This window comes from Salvelinus alpinus, chromosome 23 (genome assembly GCF_045679555.1).
Source record: "Salvelinus alpinus chromosome 23, SLU_Salpinus.1, whole genome shotgun sequence".
NCBI classification, from domain to species: Eukaryota; Metazoa; Chordata; class Actinopteri; order Salmoniformes; family Salmonidae; genus Salvelinus; species Salvelinus alpinus.
In genome coordinates this window covers 20,816,605-20,839,659 of record NC_092108.1, presented here as the reverse complement: position 1 = coordinate 20,839,659, position 23,055 = coordinate 20,816,605, and the positions used below count along the sequence as shown (strand labels likewise).

Here is a 23,055-nt window from a genome sequence, read left to right as displayed (position 1 = left end):
ACAAATTGGAGGTCATCCATCTTACTATCAAGATAATCTATTGGCCAATAGATTGGAGGGAAGAGGTTGCCAGTTTTCCCTTAATCTCGCCAGGGCTCCCTCTCCTGCCTCTTTCGCCGGCCATTCCTCGTGTAGCCCGAAAATGTGGTCGGAATTACACAGAGCCCAGAGCAGATGAGTCAAAGTTGAAGCCAGAATTGAGGTTAGTAACTGACGATTTGATGTTCAAAAGTAATCAATCATAAGTGATAACGGATACATTTAGTGCAAAAAAGAATCACAAAATAGCAAAGTTGGGTCGGAGCTCGCAAGGCTGCGGCCATACAGTATGGTGCCATCTTCATGACTCCTGTCATGAACCGCTAAGGGGTACTAAACACAAAGCACAAGATGTAGAAGAGATGTCAGTTAAAAATAAATACATTTATTGCAATTTCAGAGCAGCATATCACTTAACATTAAACATTTAGAATAAAGTTCATTAAAATAATATTAATGATCTGGAGTGGAAACCATGTGTAAACATTCAGGACTAGGCAGTAGCCTATTGATAGCTTCTCGCAAATTGGAAAATATGTGGTTCGTTCCACAAAAAAGTGTGCCTTTCGCATCTCTTGAAAGTCCAATATCTTGAAAACTAGATTTTTTGGGACCATATAAAAACAGGTGACTAATGACAAAATACAGAAAGATAGATTGAGTGGATTTTCTGTTTGAGTAAATTGTGCACCAATATTGTATTTTAGAAGTCTGTTATATTAAATGAAATTCCCTTTCATGGAGAATAAAATAATTCCTATTTTTAATGAGTAAAGACTTGCTAAAGTGCCAAAATTCAGCATTTTGACATGTCCCTCCATGCACCCTCAGTGACTTCTAGGAAGATTTTAACCAACATTTCTCCAAGTTTTCACCATCATTGTAAGGCCCTAGTTATTGTTGCTTTGACAGCCATTTCTGAAGATTATTTATTTAACGGATTAGTGATTAATTTGTCTATCCCTCATTTTAAGGTCAACCCTGTTACATGAACTGACCTCTTGTTTTAATAGTGAAACTAATCCTTTTTTATTCTAAAGAAACATTGAACATCTAATAGTAAAATCATACTGTAAAAGCAGGTGAGCTGGTTCTATTCTTTTTGGCCATTTTCTGGTGTTTTGTAGTGAAACTGAGCAGGTCGAGCATAACAAGTCAACCCTGTTATCCATAGACACAAGCTAGAAAATGTTTTAACAATAAAAAAAAAGGTGAAGCTTGCATTCAATTGCCACTCCCTGTTGCACACCACGAACTTCCATTCCCCCTGTCACAAGGACATTTATGGCTGATATAGGATGACATCGTCAACCCTGTTACTATATTTGGCACTTAATAAGCACTTACTATAATAATTTGTAGATTTAACACCTCTTGATGGGAAAACGTGTTTAAAAAAAAAAAGTTGAACATGTGCCATTTATGATAGAATGTTAAAATTGTGACAAATTTGTTGACCAAGTTACTTATCTAAAAAGGCACCGAATTGGTGTAAGCAGAACCCTGATTTACCCAAATTAAGATTTGGCTGCCACTTCACGAACACTTAGACTTGGAGATGCTTTACTCAGTAAAAATCTAAATCTAAAATAAAGAAAAACAAAACAAATCTACATGTTCATTAAAGTTCTCTCTGATTCAATCGAGTTTCGGTGAACAACGATGTACCACTGTTCATCCTGAGACAGTGGTGGTGTTGAAAGATGGGTCATGTTCATTAGGGCACACAACAGAAAACAAAAATGAGTGTGACATATTGAACAAATCCAGGTAGCCCTTCCGTTACATTACATTTTCTTCTGTTTGGTGCCTAATGAACACGGCCATGGACTGCCATCTGAGTGGTCTGTTGAGTCCACAGTAATATAAATGTCACTGGAGTGTGTATTCAGGTGAGGCTGTTTTCCTCTAACCCTAGCGAGAAGATACTGCAGCAGTCTCCACCTCCGTATCGGTCCCTGGACCTGACCCGAGAATCTTCTCTACTATGGATGGTGTTGGACTCCTGCCAGCTTCCTCGCTTTGAACTGCCTCTGGAAGAGCTGAGGAATAAAGCACAAACAAGGGTTGATCACAAACCACACAGAAAGAGAGCCTTACAGTGGAGAAGGTGAAAATCCTCAAGTTCCTCGGAGTACAAATCACGGACAATCTGAAATTGTCCACTCACACAGTGTGGTGAAGGCACAAGAGCGCCTCTTCAACCTTAGGACACTGAAGATATTTGGCTTTGCCCCCAAGACCCGCACACACTTATACAGATGCACCATTGAAGGCATCCCGTTGGGCTGTATTACCACAACTGCACCACCCCCAAACCCTGGGCTCTCCAGAGAGTGGTGCGATCAGCCCAACGCACCACCGGGAGCACACTGCCTGCCCTTCAGGACATCTACAGCACCCAGTGTCACAGGAAGGCCAAGAAGATCATCAAGGACCTCAGCCACCCGAGCACACCCTGTTCACCCCGCTATCATCTAGAAGGCAAGGTCAGTACATGTGCATCAAAGCTGGGACTGAGAGACTGAAAAACCTCTATCGCAAGGCCATCACACTGCTAAATAGCCATCACTAGCCGGCCTCCACCAAGTACCCTGCCCTGAACTTAGTCACCGTCTAGCCGGCTACCACCTGGTTACTCATCCCTGCACCTTAGAGGTTGCTGCCTTCTGTACATAAACATGGAACACTGGTCACATTAATAATGTGTTTATATACTGGTTTTACCACAGCCATGCAATCTCCATAGACAAACATTGACAGTAGAATGGCCTTACTGAAGAGCTCAGCGACTTTCAACGCGGCACAGTCATAGGATGCCACCTTTCCAACAAGTCAATTGGTCAAATATCTGCCCTGCTAGAGCTTCCCGGTCAACTAAGTGCTGTTATTGTGAATTGGAAATGTCTAGGACCAACAATGGCTCAGCCGCAAAGTAGTAGGCCACACAACCTCACAGAACAGGACCACCGAGTGCTGAAGCGCGTAAAAATAATCTGTCGTCGGTTGCAACCCTCACTACCGAGTTGCTGGTCCTAATGTTTCTATATTTCTTAATTCCATTCTTTTACTTTAGATTTGTGTGTATTGTTAGATAGTACTGCAATATTGGACACAAGCATTTCAATACACCCGCAATTACACCTGCAACTAAAGAAATCTGATTTGTGATGATCAATATTCTATTGATTTACTTCCCAGCACTGGTTTAAGACACTGATTTAAATGTCATGTGATTTATCACACAGTTTATTCTGTTGTACTGAGCCATTTACTATATGTTTGTTTTCTTATCTTATTTCTTGTTGTTGCATTGTCGAGAAGGATCTTGCTAGTAATAATTTCGTTGGACGATGTATACCATGTGTATCCCATACATACGTTTCAAAAACTTAAAATGACTGACTATGACAATAGCGAGCTGGGATAGAGCACCTGCTGCTGTCTGGTATGAGGCGTAGTGTGTGGTAGAGCTCAGCTGTGGAGGGCATGCCAGCGACAGCTTTAGGAGTGGAGAACGCAGCGTACGTCCGGGATTTGGTCAGCCTGGCTGGAGTGGAGGGGATCCTCATATCGGGCTCACTACCTAGAAAGGAAAAGACAATTGTGACCAACCATGCATAAAACAAACCACACAGAATATTAATGTACTTTTTTTTTTTTTTAAATGCTGCAGCATAAATATACAACGTACTAGTTGATAAGGCATGTTGAGTTTCTGATGCAGAATGTCTTTTTCGGTCCACAAATGGAGTAATGTTCAAGAACTGATTCTTGAGCCACGAGGCACGGTCTTCCTCGAAAGCCTTTTTCTGTGAAAACAAAATTGACGAAACAGGGCTAAGATGCAGTTAAAAGTCCAATGCAGACTTTAAAAAATGTTCACTCAATCATTAAAAATGGTTAAAAAGAAACATTTCTCAAGCAAGAATTTTGCTAGGACTGTCTGTGTGGTCTGAGTAGGAAGTGGAAAACTAGCTGTTATTGGCATAGTTGGCAATAAACTCTTATTGGTTTATTAAGTAATTTATTGCCTGGTGATTACACCATCCTACCAAAACAGGCTGAAATTTCAAGTGGTCTTTTCAAACAGCTCTTACACTAAAAGGGCATCACAATTTTACAGTATTATTCCAACTAGGGCTGTTAAGTGGCCGTATTACTGCCTCACCAGCGGTCACGAGTCATGATGGGAGTTCAATTCCACTTGACCATTTAGTCACGGTAATTAGGCTTCTCCAAGCTCTGACGCTGCAGATGGTCATTAGTAGCAAAAACAAACATCCTCTCACTGTTAACTGCGTTTATCTTCAGCAAACTTAACATGTGTAAATATTTGTATGAACATAACAAGATTCAAGAGACAAACTGAACAAGTTCCACAGACATGTGACTAACAGAAATGGAATAATGTGTCCCTGAACAAGGGGGGGGGGGGGGGGTCAAAATCAAAAGTAACAGTCAGTATCTGGTGTGGCCACCAGCTGCATTAAGTACTGCAGTGCATCTCCTCCTCATGGACTGCACCAGATTTGCCAGATCTTTAAAAAAATAAAAACATTTAACCCCTTTTTTTCTCCCCAATTTCGTGGTATCCAATTGGTAGTAGTTAGTCTTGTCTCATCACTGCAACTCCCGTACGGACTCGGGAAAGGCGAAGGTTGAGAGTCATGCGTCCTCTGAAACACAACCCAACCTAGCCGCACTGCTTCTTGACACAACGCACATCCAACCCGGCAGCCAGCCGCACCAATGTGTCGGAGGAAACACCGTACACCTGGCGACCTGGTCAGCGTGCACTGCGCACGGCCCGCCACAGGAGTTGCTAGTGCGCGATGAGACAAGTATATCCCTGCCGGCCAAACCCTCCCCAACCCGGACGACGCTGGACCAATTGTTCGTCGCCCCATGAACCTCCCGGTCGCGGCCGGCTGCGACAGAGCCTGGGCTCGAACCCAGAATCTCTGGTGGCACAGCTAGCACTGCCTTAGACCACTGCGCCACCCGGGAGGCGGATGAGGGAGGAGGATGTCTTCCCTGTAACGCACAGCGTTGAGATTGCCTGCAACGACAAGCTCAGTCCGATGATGCTGTGATACACCGCCCCAAGCCATGACGGACCCTCCACCTCAATCCTGCGCCAGAGTACAGGCCTCTGTGTTACGCTCATTCCTTCGACGATAAACGTGAATCCGACCATCACCCTGGTGAAACAAAACCGCGACTTGTCAGTGATGGGCACTTTTTGCCAGTCCTGTCTGGTCCAGCGACAGTGGGTTTGTGCCCATAGGCAACGTTGTTGCCGGTGATGTCTGGTGAGGACCTGCCTTACAACAGGCCTACAAGCCCTCAGTCCAGCCTCTCAGCCTATTGCAAACAGTCTGAGCACTGATGGAGGGATTGTGCGTTCCTGGTGTAACTCGGGCAGTTGTTGTTGCCATCCTGTACCTGTCCCGCAGGTGTGCTGTTCGGATGTACCAATCCTGTGCAGGTGTTACACGTGGTCTGCCACTGCAAGGACGATCAGCTGTCCGTCCTGTCTCCTTGTAGCGCTGTCTTAGGTTTTCATAACTGTGACCTTAATTGCCTACCATCTGTAAGCTGTTAGTGTCTTAACGACCGTTCCACAGGTGCACGTTCATTAATTGTTTATGGTTCATTGAACAAGCATGGGAAACAGTGTATAAACCCTTTACAATGAAGAGCTGTGAAGTTTTGGATTTTTACGAATTATCTTTGAAAGACAGGGTCCTGAAAAAGGAATGTTTCTTTTTATGAGTTAAGTATGGAAATACATAAAACACAGGAAAAAATAATTTGACTGTACTGGGCCTTTAAGTGACACATCTTGGCCAAATATAATTCTTCCATCTCGAGAACTTTCCAAAAACAAAATGGATACCTCATGTCCGAGGCGAATGGCAGCTTCAGTGAAGTTCTCTCGCTCCCTCTCAAAGTTCCTCCTTTGCTCGTCAAAGAGCCTCCACTCCTCTTTGAGACGCTCCTTCTCCTCCAGAGTGTAGCAGTCATTCAGAAGAGCAGCAGTCTCATCATCATAGCAGGGGGAGTTTAACTGCTGCTGCTCACACACGGACAAACACAAGGAAGAGGAAACAGACATAACATTTGACTGAACATTTGACTGAATAACTAATAAGTGTCTATTAGACTAACCTCATCCCCAGGGCATTGCACACAGCACATAAGTCTGGGGCGTATTCATTACACCAATTCTGTTGCAAAAACTTTCTTAAACAGAAGCTAATGAAATGGAGAGGGACCTACCTGAATTTGTCCAATATCAACTCATTTGGTGAAGCCCCAAAATTGCCCTACCTGGAAGCCTGTGTTTCAAACATAAGGAAGTGGATGGCAGCAAATGTTCTACTTTTAGACAAAACAGAGATGCTAGTTCTAGGTCCCAAGAAACAAAGAGATCTTCTGTTGACTGACAATTAATCTTGATGGATGTACAGTCATCTCAAATAAAACTATAGGACCTCGGCGTTACTCTGGACCTTGATCGCTCTTTTAACGAACATATCAAGACTGTTTCAAGGACAGCTTTTTCCATCTATAACATTGCAAAAATCAGAAACTTTGTCCAAAAATGATGCAGAAAAACATATCCATGCTTTTGTCACTTCTAGGTTACTGCAATGCTCTACTTTCTGGCTACCCGGATAAAGCAATAAATAAACTTCAGTTAGTGCTAAACATGGCTGCTAGAATCTTGACTAGAACCAAAAAATGTGATATTACTCCAGTGCTAGCATTTCTACACTGGCTTCCTGTTAAGGCAAGGGCTGATTTCAAGGTTTTACTGCTAACCTACAAAGCATTACCTATCTTTCCGATTTGGTCCTGCCGTACATACCTACACGTACGCTACGGTCACAAGACGCAGGCCTCCTAATTGTACCTAGAATTTCTAAGCAAACAGCTGAGGCAGGACTTTCTCCTATAGAGCTCCATTTTCATGGAATGGTCTGCCTACCCATGTGAGAGACGCAGACTCGGTCTCAACCTTTAAGTCTTTATTGAAGACTCATCTCTTCAGTAGGTCCTATGATTGAGTGTAGTCTGGCCCAGGAGTGTGAAGGTGAACGTAAAGGCACTGGAGCAACGAACCACCCTTGCTGTCTCTGCCTGGCCGGTTCCCCTCTCTCCACTGGGATTCTCTGCCTCAAACCCTATTACAGGGGCTGAGTCACTGGCTTACTGGTGCTCTTCCATGCCATCCCTAGGAGGGGTGCATCACTTGAGTGGGTTGAGTCACTGACGCGATCTTCCTGTCCGGGTTGGCACCCCCCTTGGGTTGTGCCGTGGGGGAGATCTTTGTGGGCTATACTCGGCCTTGTCTCAGGATGGTAAGTTGGTGGTTGGAGATATCCCTGTGGGGGCTGTGCTTTGGCAAAGTGGGTGGGGTAATATCCTGCCTGTGTCTCCTGAACCCTCCTGTCTCAGCCTCCAGTATTTATGCTGCAGTAGTTTGTGTCGGGGGGCTAGGGTCAGTCTGTTATATCTGGAGTATTTCTGTCTTATCCGGTGTCCTGTGTTAATTTAAGTATGCTCTCTCTAATTCGCTCTCTCACTGAGGACCTGAGCCCTAGGACCATGCCTCAGGACTATCTGGCCTGATGACTCCTTGCTGTCCCCAGTCCACCTGGTCGTGCTGCTGTTCCAGTTTCAACTTTTCTGCCTGCGGTTATGGAACCCTGACCTGTTCACCGGACGTGCTACCTGTCACAGACCTGCTGTTTTCAACTCTCTAGAGACAGCAGGAGCGGTAGAGATACTCAATGATCGGCTATGAAAAGCCAACTGACATTTACTCCTGAGGTGCTGACCTGTTGCACCCTCGACAACCACTGTGATTATTATTATTATTATTATTTGACCCTGCTGGTCTCTATGAACATTTGAATATCTTGGCCATGTTCTGTTTTAATCGCCACCCGGCACAGCCAAAAGAGGACTGGCCACCCCTCAGCCTGGTTCCTCTCTAGGTTTCTTCCTAGGTTCTGGCCTTTCTTGGGTGTTTTTCCTAGCCACCGTGCTTCTACACCTTCATTGCTTGCTGTTTGGGGTTTTAGGCTGGGTTTCTGTACAGCATTTTGTGACATCAGCTGATAATAGCTTTATAAATACATTTGATTGAAATTTGATTTTAGTTGCAAAAATGTTTGGACTAATTATTACACCCCATGTACATCAATGGTTCAAAGTTGGCCTTAGTGGGAATGACCATATAATTCCATGGGAGTGACCTTACCGAGTAAAGTATGTCATCATTTAATTTTAGCGAATGACACGACTGCAAGGTGTGGCTCTGTGCTTGTGGTGTGCTAGCGTACAGGGGAGGGTTAGGGGGAAGGTGTTGTGGGAGATGATTGGTTGGTAGATTAAGCCAATGCATATGCACCAGGACGTTCTCCCGCCCTTTCTGTATTCGCTAACAAAGGCCAAGTTCGACGCGTTGGTCCACCAGACCCTTCACGCATTTGGTCGGAAGTGTCTGGGAACAAGATTAGTAAGGCTCAAATTCAAGGCAATAAAACAGATGTACTATAGATATTTGTAGCTCGGTTTGAAAAGAGAGCCTTACTAACCTGTAGGAGCTGCTGCTGGGTCTGGATGAAATCTTTACACTGCTGGACCTCCAGTCTCATCCTCCCCATCTCCTCCTCATGGATCTGTCTGGGGACCAGCTCTTTACCAGCACGCTGCTGGCTCTGCTGCACCAGGGAGGCTGATGACACAACACATTCTGATCAATGGTGAAGAAAAATAGAATGTTTTGACAGCAGAATAGTTTCAAATGCAGCAGTACTGGTAGTCATTTTAAATTGATTGTCATGTACAGTACCTACATGTAAGAATATTTTGAAGATAAATACACAATGCAGAGGACGACAGGTCAAGAGTACTAACGATCAATGGAAACAGTAGTTTTTCCTGTAATAGGGAATTAATGATCAATGGGTCAGAGACATGTGAGGAATTTGTCAAGGCAGTGAGCCTGAAACAGGATACTTGTTATTTGGCCATTGGCCCAGTTTTATTGCAAGGAATTCTAATTGGTCAACCACAGGCTAGGGTTATAAAACTACATCGTGTCCCTTTGTTCTGTGCAGAGAATCACTGAGGACAGATCTATGATTTATCCTCTTTGAATAAACCAATTTTTCTCCCCCTGATTTGCTTTGGGGTCTGTTATTGAAAAGTAACATCAACTGCTAACACTTGGTGCCTTGACGCGGATGAATTGGTCTTGAACACAGAAAAACTCAACTCTGTGTGTTTATCCAGGGAAAGAGAGGGCTGAGCACAACCAATGGGATTCAACTCTTAATCTCCTGATTGACTAACATATTGCTGGGTGAGTCTAGACCGATATCATTTAAAAGAACCAAATCAGGTTAAAATTAGTGCATGCAATGAGTGATACGCATCTGTGATGTACAAGGTTTGGGTCCTTTGCTCTGTCACAGGTTTATTAAATCTCCATTTTGGGATTCAAGTCCTCTATTAAAAAGGTTTGAGTCCTTTTTGTGAACCCTTTTTGCATAGAAGTGAGTTGCTAGTTGAGTAGCAATTTTTACACATGTGGGTAATGTAAGACTTCTACAATGTTTTGAAGTGAACAAGTTTTATGGGTAACCAGGCCCTACAGAAACAATGTGTTCTAGAAGGAAGTTTGAGTCCAAAGGGTTAAATAAATACAGTTGAAGTCAGAAGCTTACATACACCTTAACTGAGTTTAAATGCAATTGGCTTTCACAATTCCTGACATTTAATCCTATTAAAAATGTCTCATCTTAGGATCACCACTTAATTTTAAGAACGTGAAATGTCAGAATAATAGTAGAGAGAATTATTTATTTCAGCTTTTATTTATTTCAACACATTCCCAGTGGGTTAGAAGTTTACATACACTCAATTAGTATTTGGTAGCGTTGCCTTTAAATTGTTTAACTTTGGTCAAATGTTTTGGGAAGCCTTCCACAAGCTTCCCACAATAAGTTGGGTGAATTTTGGCCCATTCCTCCTGACAGAGCTGGTGTAACTGAGCCAGGGTTGTAGGCCTCCTTGCTCGCACACACTTTTTTAGTTCTGCCCACAAATTTTCTATAGGATTGAGGTCAGGGCTTTGTGATGGCCACTCCATTACCTTGGCTTTGTTGTCCTTAAGCCATTTTGCCACAACTTTGGAAGTACGCTTGGGGTCATTGTCCATTTGGAAGACCCATTTGCAACCAAGCTTTAACTTCCTGACTGATGTCTTGATGTTGCTTCAATATATCCACAACGTGGATATACCTCATGATGCCATCTATTTTGTGAAGTGCACCAGTCCCTCCTGCAGCAAAGCACCCCCACAACATGATGCTGCCCCGTGCTCCGTGCTTCATGTTTGGGATGGCGTTCTTCGGCTTGCAAGCTTCCCCCTTTTTCCTCCAAACATAATGATGGTCATTATGGCCAAACAGTTCTATTTTTGTTTCATCAGACCAGAGGACATTTCTCCAAAAAGTACAATCTTTGTCCCCATCTGCAGTTGCAAACCGTAGTGTGGCTTTTTTATGGCGGTTTTTGAGCAGTGGCTTCTTCCTTGCTGAGCGGCCTTTCAGGTTATGTCGATATAGGACTCGTTTTACTGTGGATATAGATACTTTTGTACCTTTTTCCTACAGCATTTTCACAAGGTCCTTTGCTGTTGTTCTGGGATTGATTTGCACTTTTCCCACCAAAGTATGTTAATCTCTAGGAGACAGAACGAGTCTCCTTCCTGAGCGGTATGACGGCTGCGTAATCCCATGGTGTTTATACTTGCGTACTATTGTTTGTACAGATGAACGTGGTACCTTCAGGCATTTGTAAATTGCTCCCAAGGATGAACCAGACTTGTGGAAGTCCACAATTTTTTTGAGGTCTTGGCTGATTTCTTTTGATTTTCCCATGGTGTCAAGCAAAGAGGCACTGAGTTTGAAGGTAGGCCTTGAAATACATCCACAGGTACACCTCCAATTGACTCAAATTAGGTCAATTAGTCTATCAGAAGCTTCTAAAGCCATGGCATAATTTTCTGGAATTGTACAAGCTGTTTAAAGTCAATTTAGTGTATGTAAACTTCTGACCCACTGGAATTGTGATACAGTGAAATAATCTGTCTAAACAATTGTTGGAAAAATGACTTGTGTCATGCACAAAGTAGATGTCCTTACCAACTTGCCACTCCAACCTAAGTGTATGTAAACTTCCGACTTCAACTGTATATAACCATAGAGATGTATAACATATATCTTTTGAAGTTAATGTAATGCCATTTTTAAGTGCGAGAACCACTGGAGAAGGGCAGAACAGCTCCTCCGGATGTGAGCATGAAAAATATGTTAAAGTCACGGTCTAGTGATATGAAGAACCATTTCAAAGTAGAGAAGTGTAGGCAAGCAATAAAGAAATATTCTGTCATTGTTGACAAAGATGGAATCTGTCTGATATACAAAAAACTTGGGGGAAATAATACAGAGAACGTCTAACTCGTTGACAAAAACAAGATGGTCTAACTCTATTAGCCGAAGTAAGGAAGCGGGATGAGAAATGTCTTGATAAGCGTGATAGGACATTGGAGAGATACAGATAGTTTGAGGGCTCTTTGTGAACAGATAAAAACCTTAAAAAAGGAATTCAACAATTACAGGCGAGGGTCGTAAAAGCAGACTTGGCCCCCTCCTGTGGACCCTTTGTTCCATCAATCTATCCTCAGGCTGAGTTGCGCAAGGATTATCGGGTTTCAAGCATCTGGTCAGCACTGCCTGGCTTTGAGTCAACAGATTCTGACAGAATTGACAAAAGATGTCTTAGACCAACACACAGGCTGTAAAAAGTAGTAAAGACAAACAGCCAGTGACCGTAGTCACACATAAATCAGCATCTCCAAAACAGTTGGATGAATGGTCAAATACTTGGAGCATCTACGAGACGTGGGTACGAAAACATGGGACCATTTGAAGCGTTGTAAGAAACTCTACATCCTTATCATGGGTTACAGTTAATAGTTGATACCAGCTGGTAACTTTTAAAGGACTTTGTGAATGATTACCTTGCCAATAGGACGATTGAATATTGTCTTGCAGACAATTATTTATTTTGTGAGTTCTCTCCTAATACAGGATGTGGTAGGAATCATAAGAGACATCATTACACCTGTTAATACTTATTTTCTATAACCTAGTTTGAAATCTATTTCTTATTGTAACAAGAAGTAAAATATGCCCTTTGTCTTTGTGTTTAATGTGAATGATTTTATGCTTACTGCTGTTTTTTATACTGCCTATTTTTTTTCATGTTTTCTAAAAATACATTTTAAGTATATTTCTTTTTAAAAATGGTCTGGGGGAGTAAGAATATTTCAAAGATAAATACACAGAGGACTAAAAGTCAATAGAGTACTAACGATCAATGGAAAGTGTTTTTTCTGTAATAGGGAATTAATGATCAATGGGTCAGAGACATGGGAGGAATTTGTCAAGGCAGTGAGCCTGAAACCGGGTACTTATTTGGCCATTGGCCCAGTTTTATTGTAAGGAATTATAATTGGTCAACCACAGGCTAGGGTTGGGTTATAAAACTACATCCTGTCGCTTTGTTCTGTGGAGAGAATCACTGAGGACAGGGGAGAATGAAAATCTACCTCAGCATAACATCTATGATTTGTCCTCTTTGAATAAACCCATTTTTCTCCCCCTGATTTGCTGTGTTATTGAAGAGTAACATCAACTGCTAACATACACCAGTTAATTCCCAGAGAAAACCATTGATAACCACTGAGTTAGATTTATTGTCAACTTCTTTGGTAATATGATGTCTGTACCCTGGCTGTCCAGTCTCTCCATGTGGCTCTTCAGTCTCCTCCATTGCTGCCGAATGCTATTGGTCAGCTGCTCCCGGGCGTGCTCACAGGATTGTTCCCTGGCGTGGTCACATGACTGGTCCAGGGTCTCTCTACTGCAGTCGACAACCTCCTTATCCCTGTCTGAGCCGGCCTGAAGGCACAACAATGATCACTTCACCAATGTTAACCAGATGTCATTCCCATACGTAATGTAAAGTGCTTAGAGATCTTGTGATAGGCACTACATAACCGAAGATGCAAGTCAAGATTAACATTTGTAAGAGTATTATCAAAATGTATTAGGTCTTGCATCTACAGTGAGCTCCAAAAGTATTGGGACAGCGATACATCTTATTGTTTTGGCTCTGTACTCCAACACTTTGGATTTGAAATTATACAACGACTAGAAGGTTCAAGTGCAGACAGCTTTAATTAGAGTTTTTTTTCTTCATACTGGTGAACCATTTAGAAATTACAACACTTTATGTACAAAGTCCATCTTAGGGGACTAAAATAATTTGGACAAATAACATATATTTATATTAAAAGTAGTCAAAGGTTTAGTATTTGTTCCCAAATTCCTAGCACGCAATGATTAGATGAAGATTGTCACACTACAAACTTGTTGGATGCATTTGCTGTTTGTTTTGGTTGTGTTTCATATTATTTTGTGCCCAATAGAAATGAATGGAAAATAATGTAGTGTCATTGGATTCCCTTTTATTGTAAATAAGAATAGAATGTTTCTAAACAATTCTACATTCATGTGGATGCTACCATGATAATTACTTTCTCAATCATTATTCCAAGATGAATTCCGTAATCATGGTAACATCCACAATAATGTAGAAGTTTAGAAACATTCTATTCTTATTTAAAATGTGTCACTGTCCCAATACTTTTGGAGCTCACTGTACTGTCACGTAGGGGACTTCTGGTACTCAGTTCTAGGCTGTCTTCCACATGGTCTCTGAAGCATGGTTTCCTAGGACTAGGACTCAGAATAGACACCATCTCCCGCTTCATCTGCTGCAGCACCTTCCTCAGCTCAACGTTCTCCAGCATCAGGGCTCTATGACGAACCTCATAGTCACTCAGCAGGGACTTGTACATCTCCCCCTCATGTCTACAATAATGGCAAATAAACACACACCCATAAAAGTGGCTTCTCCAAAGCCATGTAGGATTGGTTGCATCAAGAGTTGATGAATGCACTTAAAAACAGACATGGTTCAGTTTGATGAGTATTGCTACCTGGCCTCGACCTTTCCAGTCTTCCATTGGCTTCTCTTCCCATCAGCCCGTCCCAAGTAGTTCAATACGTCAATCGCTAGTAGAGATAAAAGAAAATTAGGGACTTTTTATAAAGACATAGATCGTTTTTCATGGACGTTTTTTATTTTTTAAGATACTTGGTTGCAAAGATTCACATTTCCAACAACCTTTGAAATAAGGAGGAGGAAACTATGTCTTGAGAACATGGTCCAGCACCCCTACCGAGTTTCTTATCCCTCTTTTCCACCAGTAGCTGGTTGAGGCGTTCTTTGAGTTTGGTGCTCTCCCTCTCCTTCCTCTTGGCATCATGGCTGTACTGAGAGGCTCGGCTGGCGATGATGCTCTGGAGCTTCTGCTCCTGGGGTGTGTTCATTAGGGAGAAAACATTTTGAAACGGGGAAGTACTACCTGAACTTGTCCAACATGAACACAATTTTTCTGTTGCATAATGCTTTGCTACGGTGTGCCCTACTGAACACGACCCTGGTTTGACAGGCTCACACACACCGAATCTACATTTCCCGTGGATGATTGCAGTTACAAGCATATCATTAAATATACAGTGTAATGATTAACAATTTTATTACAAAGTCTACCTCATCTTTTTCGGTTTTAAGGCAGTTCTGCAGAGTCTTGATTTTGAGTTGCAGCTGCCTCTCTGCCTCGTGCAGTCCCGACGTCTCTCTTTTAGAGAGCTCCAGCTGATCCTGGGAACAAACACAAATGTACATGTAATGTCAACATTATATAGTCTAGTGTATGCGAATGTGCTCACCTTGACTAAGACTATAAGTTCTCCTATAAGCGGTAAGCAAGCACCTTTCACCCAAGGACAATGTACTGTACATAGGAAACGTAGTAAAATGAGTGTCAGTGTTGTTGTGGTAAACCCCCGTCTCAGTGTTTCTCCTATCATTCTATAGGCGCCCCAACCTAGCTTTCTATTGACAATATGCACCCTGTCTGGAAAACGATGTATGGGAAAGACTGCCTGACCTTAAGTCTGGAGTTGGTGATCTGCAGGTGCTCCAGGGCGCTGGAGCTCTTAAGACTCTCCGCCTCCTGCTCCTGCCGGCTGCGTTGGCTGCGACGCTGCATCTGGAGCAGCTCATACATGCCGTTCAGGGCTGGCACAGTTTTCAGCCCCCCGCTTACCTCTGGTGAGCTGGCCTCAATACATGCAGAGGAGAACCCCAGAGAGTCCATCTCCTGTACAAGGCCCCAAAAAGAGGGCAGACAAATAGGTTGGCACTCAGAGGATTCAGTGCATGAGATAAATGAAGCTTCAGATACACAAAACCTCAAATCAAGTAGTGAAGAAGAATAGTGATACCTGGCTATATAAACAAGCAAGCAGCACATTATACAATGCTACCTTCAGAGTATTGGGAAAGTATTGATATTCTAAATGTAACCTAAATAATAGCCATTTCAATGGTGCAGTACCTGATTGATGTAAGAGATACACCGGGGAACATTGTCCTCAGTGCAGAAGGCACTTAACACATTGTAGGAACTCTTGGACAGTGGCATGGTGGAGGAGTGCATTGTAGGAAGGTTGTTATGATGCCACGAGGGGGACATCGTCATTCTTGCTATGCCGGAGAGCTCATGGTTTTCTAAACATAGTAGGGAAATGGAGAGAACAACCAATTGATACATTAAGAGTTGACTCAGACTGGCTGACTAAGAGGTTTAAAACAAAAATGCATCCCATAAAATCAAACAATTTCCCCCCCCAGACACCATTTGAATTAACTTACCTATTGATGGCTCTATAGTTGCTGTAGTCCACCAGTCTTCCATGCCAACACAGCGTCAAGATAGTAGGGAGATCATCTGAGAGAGACCAACTGGAGGCATCCCTCACTGGAACAGAATCCTGAAATAGAGCATCAAGCAGCAAGCCAATGATATAAGCGTCTAATGCAGGATAATCTGGGTCGATTCTTCAACACCATGCAGGATTAACCGTCATCTGTGTGACGTGCCGGCATGGGACAGGCTTTCAGGCCTTGGCTGTTACACTGGACTGTAGTAGAGTGATACTTTGAGCTTGAGTAAAGAGGGTTTGCATGTTAACTCAATCAAATTTTATTCGTCACATACACATGGTTAGCAGATGTTAATGCGAGTGTAGCGAAATGCTTGTGCTTCTAGTTCCGACCATGCAATAATATCTAACAAGTAATCTAACAATTTCACAACAACTACCTTATACACACACACACACACGTAAAGGAATGAATAAGAATATGTACATAAAAATATATGAATGAGCAACGGCCAAACAGCATAGGCAAGATGCAGTAGATGGTATAGAGTACAGTATATACATATGAGATGAGTAATGTAGGGTATGTAAACATTATATAAAGTGGCATTGTTTAAAGTGGCTAGTGATACATTTATTACATACATTTTTTCATTATTAAAGTGGCTAGAGATGAGTCAGTATGTTGGCAGCAGCCACTCAATGTTAGTGATGGCTGTTTAACAGTCTGATGGCCTTGAGACAGAAGCTGTTTTTCAGTCTCTTGGTCCCCGCTTTGATGCACCTGTACTGACCTCGCCTTCTGGATGATAGCGGGGTGAACAGGCAGTGGCTCGGGTGGTTGTTGTCTCTGATGATCTTTTTGGCCTTCCTGTGACATCGGGTGGTATAGGTGTCCTGGAGGGCAGGTAGTTTGCCCCCAGTGATGCGTTGTGCAGACCTCACTACCCTCTGGAGAGCCTTACGGTTGTGTGCGGCGCAGTTGCCGTACCAGGCGGTGATACAGCCCGACAGGATGCTCTCGATTGTGCATCCGTAAAAATGTGTGTGTTTTTGGTGACAAGCCAAATTTCTTCAGCCTCCTGAGGTTGATGAGGCGCTGCTGCGCCTTCTTCACCACGCTGTGGACCATTTCAGTTTGTCTGTGATGTGTACGCCGAGGAACTTAACTTTACACCTTCTCCACTACTGTCCCGTCGATGTGGAGAGGGGGGTGCTCCCTCGGCTGTTTCCTTAAGTCCACAATCATCTCCTTTGTTTTGTTGACATTGAGTGTGAGGTTATTTTCCTGACACCACACTCCAAGGTCCCTCACCTCCTCCCTGTAGGCCATCTCATCATTGTTGGTAATCAAGCCTACCACTGTAGTGTCTTCTGCAAACTTGATGATTGAGTTGGAGGCGTGCGTGGCCACACAGTCATGGATGAACAGGGAGTACAGGAGAGGGCTGAGAATGCACCGTTGTGGGGCCCCAGTGTTGAGGATCAGTGGGGTGGAGATGTTGTTACCTACCCTCACCACCTGGGGGCGGCCCATCAGGAAGTCCAGGACGCAGTTGCACAGGGCGTGGTCAAGACCCAGGGTCTCGAGCTTAATAATTAGTTTGGAGGGTATTATGGTGTTAAATGCTGAGCGGTAGTCGATGAATAGCATTCTTACATAGGTATTCCTCTTGTCCAGATGGGTTAGTGCAGTGTGATTGCGATTTTGTCGTCTGTGGACCTATTAGGGCAGTAAGCAAATTGGAGTGGGTCTAGGGTGTCAGGTAGGGTGGAAGTGATATGGTCCTTGACTACTCTCTAAAAGCACTTCATAATGACGGAAGTGAGTGCTACGGGGCAATAGTAATTTAGCTCAGTTACCGTAGCTTTCTTGGGAACAGGAACAATGGTGGCCCTCTTGAAGCATGTGGGAACAGCAGACTGGGATAAGGATTGATTGAATATGTCCGTAAACACACCAGCCAGCTGGTCTGCGCATGCTCCGAGGACCCGCTGGGGATGCCATCTGGCCCGGCAGCCTTGCGAGGGTTAACACGTTTAAGTGTTTTACTCACGTTGACTGCAGTGAAGGAGAGCCCGCAGGTTTTGGTAGCGGGCCGTGTCAGTGGCACTGTATTGTCCTCAAAGCGAGCAAAGAAGTTGTTTAGTTTGTCTGAGAGCAAGATATCGTGGTCTGCGACGTGGCTGGTTTTCCTTTTGTAGTCCGTGATTGACTGTAGACCCTGCCACATACCTCGTGTCTGAGCCGTTGAATTGCGACTCTACTTTGTCTCTATACTGACGCTTAGCTTGTTTGATTGCCTTGGAGGGAATAGCTAGACTGTTTGTATTCGGTCATGTTTCCAGTCACCTTGCCCTGATTAAAAGCAGCGGTTTGCGCTTTCAGTTTTTTGCGAATGCTGCCATCAATCCACGGTTTCTGGTTGGGGAAAATTTTAATAGACGCTGTGGGTACAACATCACCGATGCACTTGCTAATAAACTCGCTCACCGAATCAGCGTATTCAGCAATGTTATTGTCCGACGCTATGCGGAACATATCCCAGTCCACGTGATCGAAGCTATTTTGAAGCGTGGAATCCGATTGGTCGGACCAGCGTTGAACAGACCCGAGCGCTTTCTGTTTTAGTTTCTGTCTATAGGCTGGGAGCAACAAAATGGAGTCGTGGTCAGATTTTACAAAAGGAGGGAGGGGGAGGGCTTTATATGTGTCGCGGAAGTTAGAATAACAATGATCCAGGGTTTGGCCAGCCGGGGTTGCGCATTCAATATGCTGATAAAATTTAGGGAGCCTCGTTTTCAGATAAGCCTTGTTAAAATCCCCAGCAACAATAAATGCAGCCTCAGGATGTGGTTTCCAGTTTACATATAGTCAAATTAAGTTATTTCAGGGCCGCGATGTGTCTGCTTGGGGGGATATACACGACTGATTATAATCGAAGAGAATTCTCTTGGTAGATAATGCGGTCGGCATTTGATTGTGAGGAATTCTAGGTCAGGTGAACAAAAAGACTTGAGTTCCTGTATGTTGTTATGATCACACCATGTCTCGTTAATCATAAGGCATACACCCCCGCCCTTCTTACCAGAGATGTTTGTTTCTGTCGGCGCGATGCGTGAAGAAGCCAGGTGGCTCTACCGACTCTGATGACGTATCCCGAGTGAGCCGTATTTCCGTGAAACAAAGAACGTTACAATCTCTGATGTCTCTCTGGAAGGCAACCCTTGCTCGGATTTAGTCTACCTTGTTGTCAAGAGACTGGACATCGGCGAGTAGTATGCTCGGGAGCGGTGTTGCGATGTGCCCGTCTACGGAGAAGACTGCTCCGTCTGCGGCGCCGTTGTTTTGGGGTCGCCGGCTGGGATCCGATCCATTGTCCTGGGTGGTGTACCAAGCAGAGGATCCGCTTCAGGAAAGTCATATTCCTGGTCGTAATGTTGGTGAGTTGACGTTGCTCTTATATCCAATAGTTCCTCCCGACTGTATGTAATAAAACCTAAGATTTCCTGGGGTAACAATGTAAGACATATACTGCATAGTTTCCTAGGAACGCGAAGCGAGGCGACCATCTCTGGGCCGGTGCGTGACTGTATGCCAGAGGGAGGCTTTTAGGCACACACACACCTGTGTGATGTGTGCAAGGTTTAACAATGTCACGGAATTCAAAATGCTAAGATAGTTTGAAAAAAAGAAAAGAAAAAGGCTTTAACAATAGACAACTGCAGACACATTATTCAAGTGGGCCTCAGTATGATCCTTCCATTGGTCAGATCCCTTTGACTATAATATGATCCTAAGACTTTCCTGGTGCAACAAGCTGAATCACATTCTACACTCATAACAACACTTTAAAAATAGGCCCCTGGTACAGTTATTGTGCTCTGTTTAAACATGGTGTGCATTCCATTGTAGACTTAAGTATAGTAGACCGGACTGTTTTGATAGCCTTGGGCAACACGTGATCAGTGGCATGTATTTGTGGATGCCAAGGGAAATATTTCACAAATATTTGACCAATAAAAGTGTTTTCATAATTTTCCATCAATTAACAAGTGGCTGAATCTCACCAGAGAAATTAACCGCACGAGGGAAACAGCACCCCTCTGTCTCAGTATGTGTAGCCTGTGTATCTAATGCTGTCTGGACAAAAATAGTGACATTGCAGCTGTAGAATTTGATTGATTGATGCCAGCAAGCATTTGGCTTCCCTTGATACATTTTTAAAATAAAAGAATCAGCATTGAGCTGAGCTCAACTGTGGGTTGTCCAGGTGCAGCAAAACACCCCCCCCCCCCCAAGGGAGGACAGTTTGTATATGGTTTCACACCAATCAAATCCTAAGCAAAACGTAATTTTAGTTTCTGGTCTACTTGTGTTGATATCCTAGGCTAGCCAGCATTTTAGCTAGCCTATGATTACAAAAATCGTACTGTATTACAAAGCCATAAACCGTCTTGCCAACATGAGAGGATGGCATTGGCGTTCAACTAGTTTACAAGTAGGCACGCACACACACACACACACAGAGACAGAGACCAGTACCATGGACAGCCACATGATATTTAGCAACAATGGACTGAATTGTTTTGGTCTCAAAGTTTGTTTTCAGTGTACTAAACTAAGCATATATAACCTTGTTGATTTGATCATGTTTAAAGGTTTAAAGTTGAAATGGTGCTAAATTATTATTATTTTTAGTACAATTTCATTCAAACCCGGACGACGCCGGGCGAATTGTCCTCCGCCCTAAGAGACTCCCAATCACGGCCGGATGTGATACAGCCTGGATTCGAAACAGGTACACTGAGATGCAGTGCCTTAGACCACTGCGCCACTCGGGAGCCCAATAGCAGAGGCTGTACCAAATTCCTTAAAATGACGTTGAGGCGGCTTATGGTAGAGAACATTAAATTATCTGGAAACAGCTCTGGTGGACATTCCTGCAGTCAGCAGGCCAATTGCACACTCCATCAAAACTTGAGACTTCTGTGGCATTGTGTTGTATGACAAAACTGCACATTTTAGGGTGGCCTTTAATTGTCCCCAGCACAAGGTGAAACTGTGTAATGATCATGCCACACCTGTCTGGTGGATGGATTATCTTGGCAAAGTAGAAATTCTCACTAACAGGGTTGTAAACAAATTTCAGCAAAACATTTTGAGAAATAAGATTTTTATGCATATACAACATTTCTGGGATCTTTTATTTCAGCTCATGAGGATCAACACTACATGTGTTTATATTTTTGTTCATTGTATAACTATTTATGACATACAATATTTGCTTTGTGGACTTCACAGAACATATGTTGCTCGCCGGTTTTGTGATAAAACAAACGTATTTGTTGAATTTATTCAACCACTGACTTATTTACATGCCTTATTGTTTATCACGGTGATGTATGTTCAAATGGGATCAAACACAATTATCACAACATAGGTTGTAATATGGCTTTTATACTGGCTTGGCTTCCTCAGTGATTTTACCCACACACCGCTGCTGCATGTGATCGCACCTGAGTAGAAGGTAAATCGAGCCACAGTGGCAGTAGCTATGTGGTGTCCTTATCCATTTAACCAGGCTGCATAGGTCTCTTATCTGCACTCACACTAACTCCCATTTAAGTTTTCCCTATGTCACGCTTTAACCAAAACAGGGGAGTTACAGAGCAACATCCACTCACTGTGCCTCCATCTGAATTTAGCTTTGGGACACAACCAATGATTTTGGACACAACATTGAGAGTCTGTATTAGGGAGTCCAACCAATACAGACTCCCGACGTTACGTCCCAAAATACATTTGAATCCAATAAGAGCAGGCAACTGACAAGAAGCAAACATTTTAGTGTTGACAATATCAGACATTGTGTGAGTATACAGTTATAGCCTAACGTTAGTATCAACACACCAAACTATATATTTTAATCATTGTATTGAGATGCTGCAAGTGAGATCAATACACAGGAGGCTCAGTTGAAAACGTAGTCACACTCGCATGTAAACACTTAGCGAGATAACGTTAACTAGCTAGCAAATTAAGTTGGCGTTATCTAAAGTTTGATTAACGTTTGCTAAAAGTTAACTCTGTAAACTACTATTAACGTTCGCTAATCTGTTCCGTTGACGTTGTTGACCTGGCTGGTTTACCTAACTAGCCAGGTAGAAAACTACTACAGTATATATAGTTAACTGCTGGAGTACTAGTAGCTAGCTAGGTTTTGATGAAACGTTGCAAAATATTTTTGTAGCTAACTAGCTAGGACATGTCATGGCTGGATGCCGGCGTTAATTTAGTGTGGATACTCACTTGATTTCGGGTCCGACGTGGAGTGAGGAATTATATTGCTTAGCCTGCCTGCCAATTCAAGAAGGCTACAATAGTTCAATTTAAAAAATAAGTGAAATCCGTCTCTATCTAGCTATAGTTAGCTAACTAAGTAGTTCTTAGTTCTTAACCATGAATGCCAAATTAGCCCACATTGGCAAGGTACATTGTTTTTAAAGTTGGCTTCAAAACAAACACCACCGTCATTGGAGGGCGCGTTGTCAAGCAACCAGTATCAGTCCACTGTATTGGATCCGTCGTTCCTCTGACGGACTATTTATCCAAAGGTTAGGGCTATCTGTGATCCTTGGGAAGTCCCTACCCTAAACCCTGACTTTAACCCCTACACTAACCATATAACCCTAACCTTAACGTCATTGTAAATAAGGCCGTCATTGTAAATAAGAATGTGTTCTTAACTGACTTGCCAAGTTAAATAAAATGAAAATTTAAAAAAAAATCCCTTACCTTTAACGTTTTAAATGTCAACTTCAATGGGGTGACGTCAGATTTGGACGTCCTACGGACATTTTGCAAATTAGGAATGCTGTCAGGTGCATTTATCCTACCCATGAGTGATTATACATTATATATACAAAAGTATGTGGCCACCCCTTCAAATTAGTGGATTCGGCTATTTCAGCTGTTGCTGACAGGCGTATAAAATGTAGTACACAGCCATGCAATCTCCAAACATTGGCAGTAGAATGGCCTTACATGAAGAGCTCTGTGACTTTC

At 43.0% G+C, this 23,055-nt stretch overlaps 1 protein-coding gene across 2 annotated transcripts; it reads right to left on the bottom strand.

Moving 5' to 3' along the window:
- Positions 1–402: 402 nt before the first annotated feature.
- LOC139550536 (afadin- and alpha-actinin-binding protein-like) lies at positions 403–22,569 on the bottom strand. Of its 2 annotated transcripts, none has more exons than XM_071361482.1 (14): positions 22,300–22,569; positions 15,976–16,094; positions 15,659–15,831; positions 15,209–15,421; positions 14,809–14,919; positions 14,435–14,570; positions 14,192–14,267; positions 13,850–14,063; positions 12,917–13,088; positions 8,652–8,791; positions 5,942–6,118; positions 3,734–3,851; positions 3,475–3,625; positions 403–2,081 (listed from the first exon to the last, which is right to left on the bottom strand). In XM_071361482.1, exons 2-14 carry the CDS (start codon positions 16,016–16,018, stop codon positions 1,928–1,930), a joined length of 1,878 nt encoding a protein of 625 aa, XP_071217583.1. In that variant the 5' UTR covers positions 16,019–16,094; positions 22,300–22,569; the 3' UTR covers positions 403–1,927. The 2 variants fall into 2 exon arrangements, with proteins under 2 accessions (XP_071217583.1, XP_071217582.1); XM_071361481.1 differs by having other exon boundaries at positions 1,789–2,081; positions 8,652–8,809.
- Positions 22,570–23,055: the final 486 nt, after the last annotated feature.

Bases quoted from the DNA above. Each gene is read 5' to 3' on its own strand.
- LOC139550536 (XM_071361481.1), bottom strand. From the start codon at position 16,018: ATGGAAGACTGGTGGACTACAGCAACTATAGAGCCATCAATAG. The intron at 14,571-14,808 runs GTAGACTTTGTA...AACACACCCCAG, and splicing joins TTAAAACCGAAAAAGATGAG to GAGCAGAAGCTCCAGAGCAT. The intron at 2,082-3,474 runs GTGCTCTATCCC...TTTATTCCTCAG, and splicing joins CTCATACCAGACAGCAGCAG to CTCTTCCAGAGGCAGTTCAA.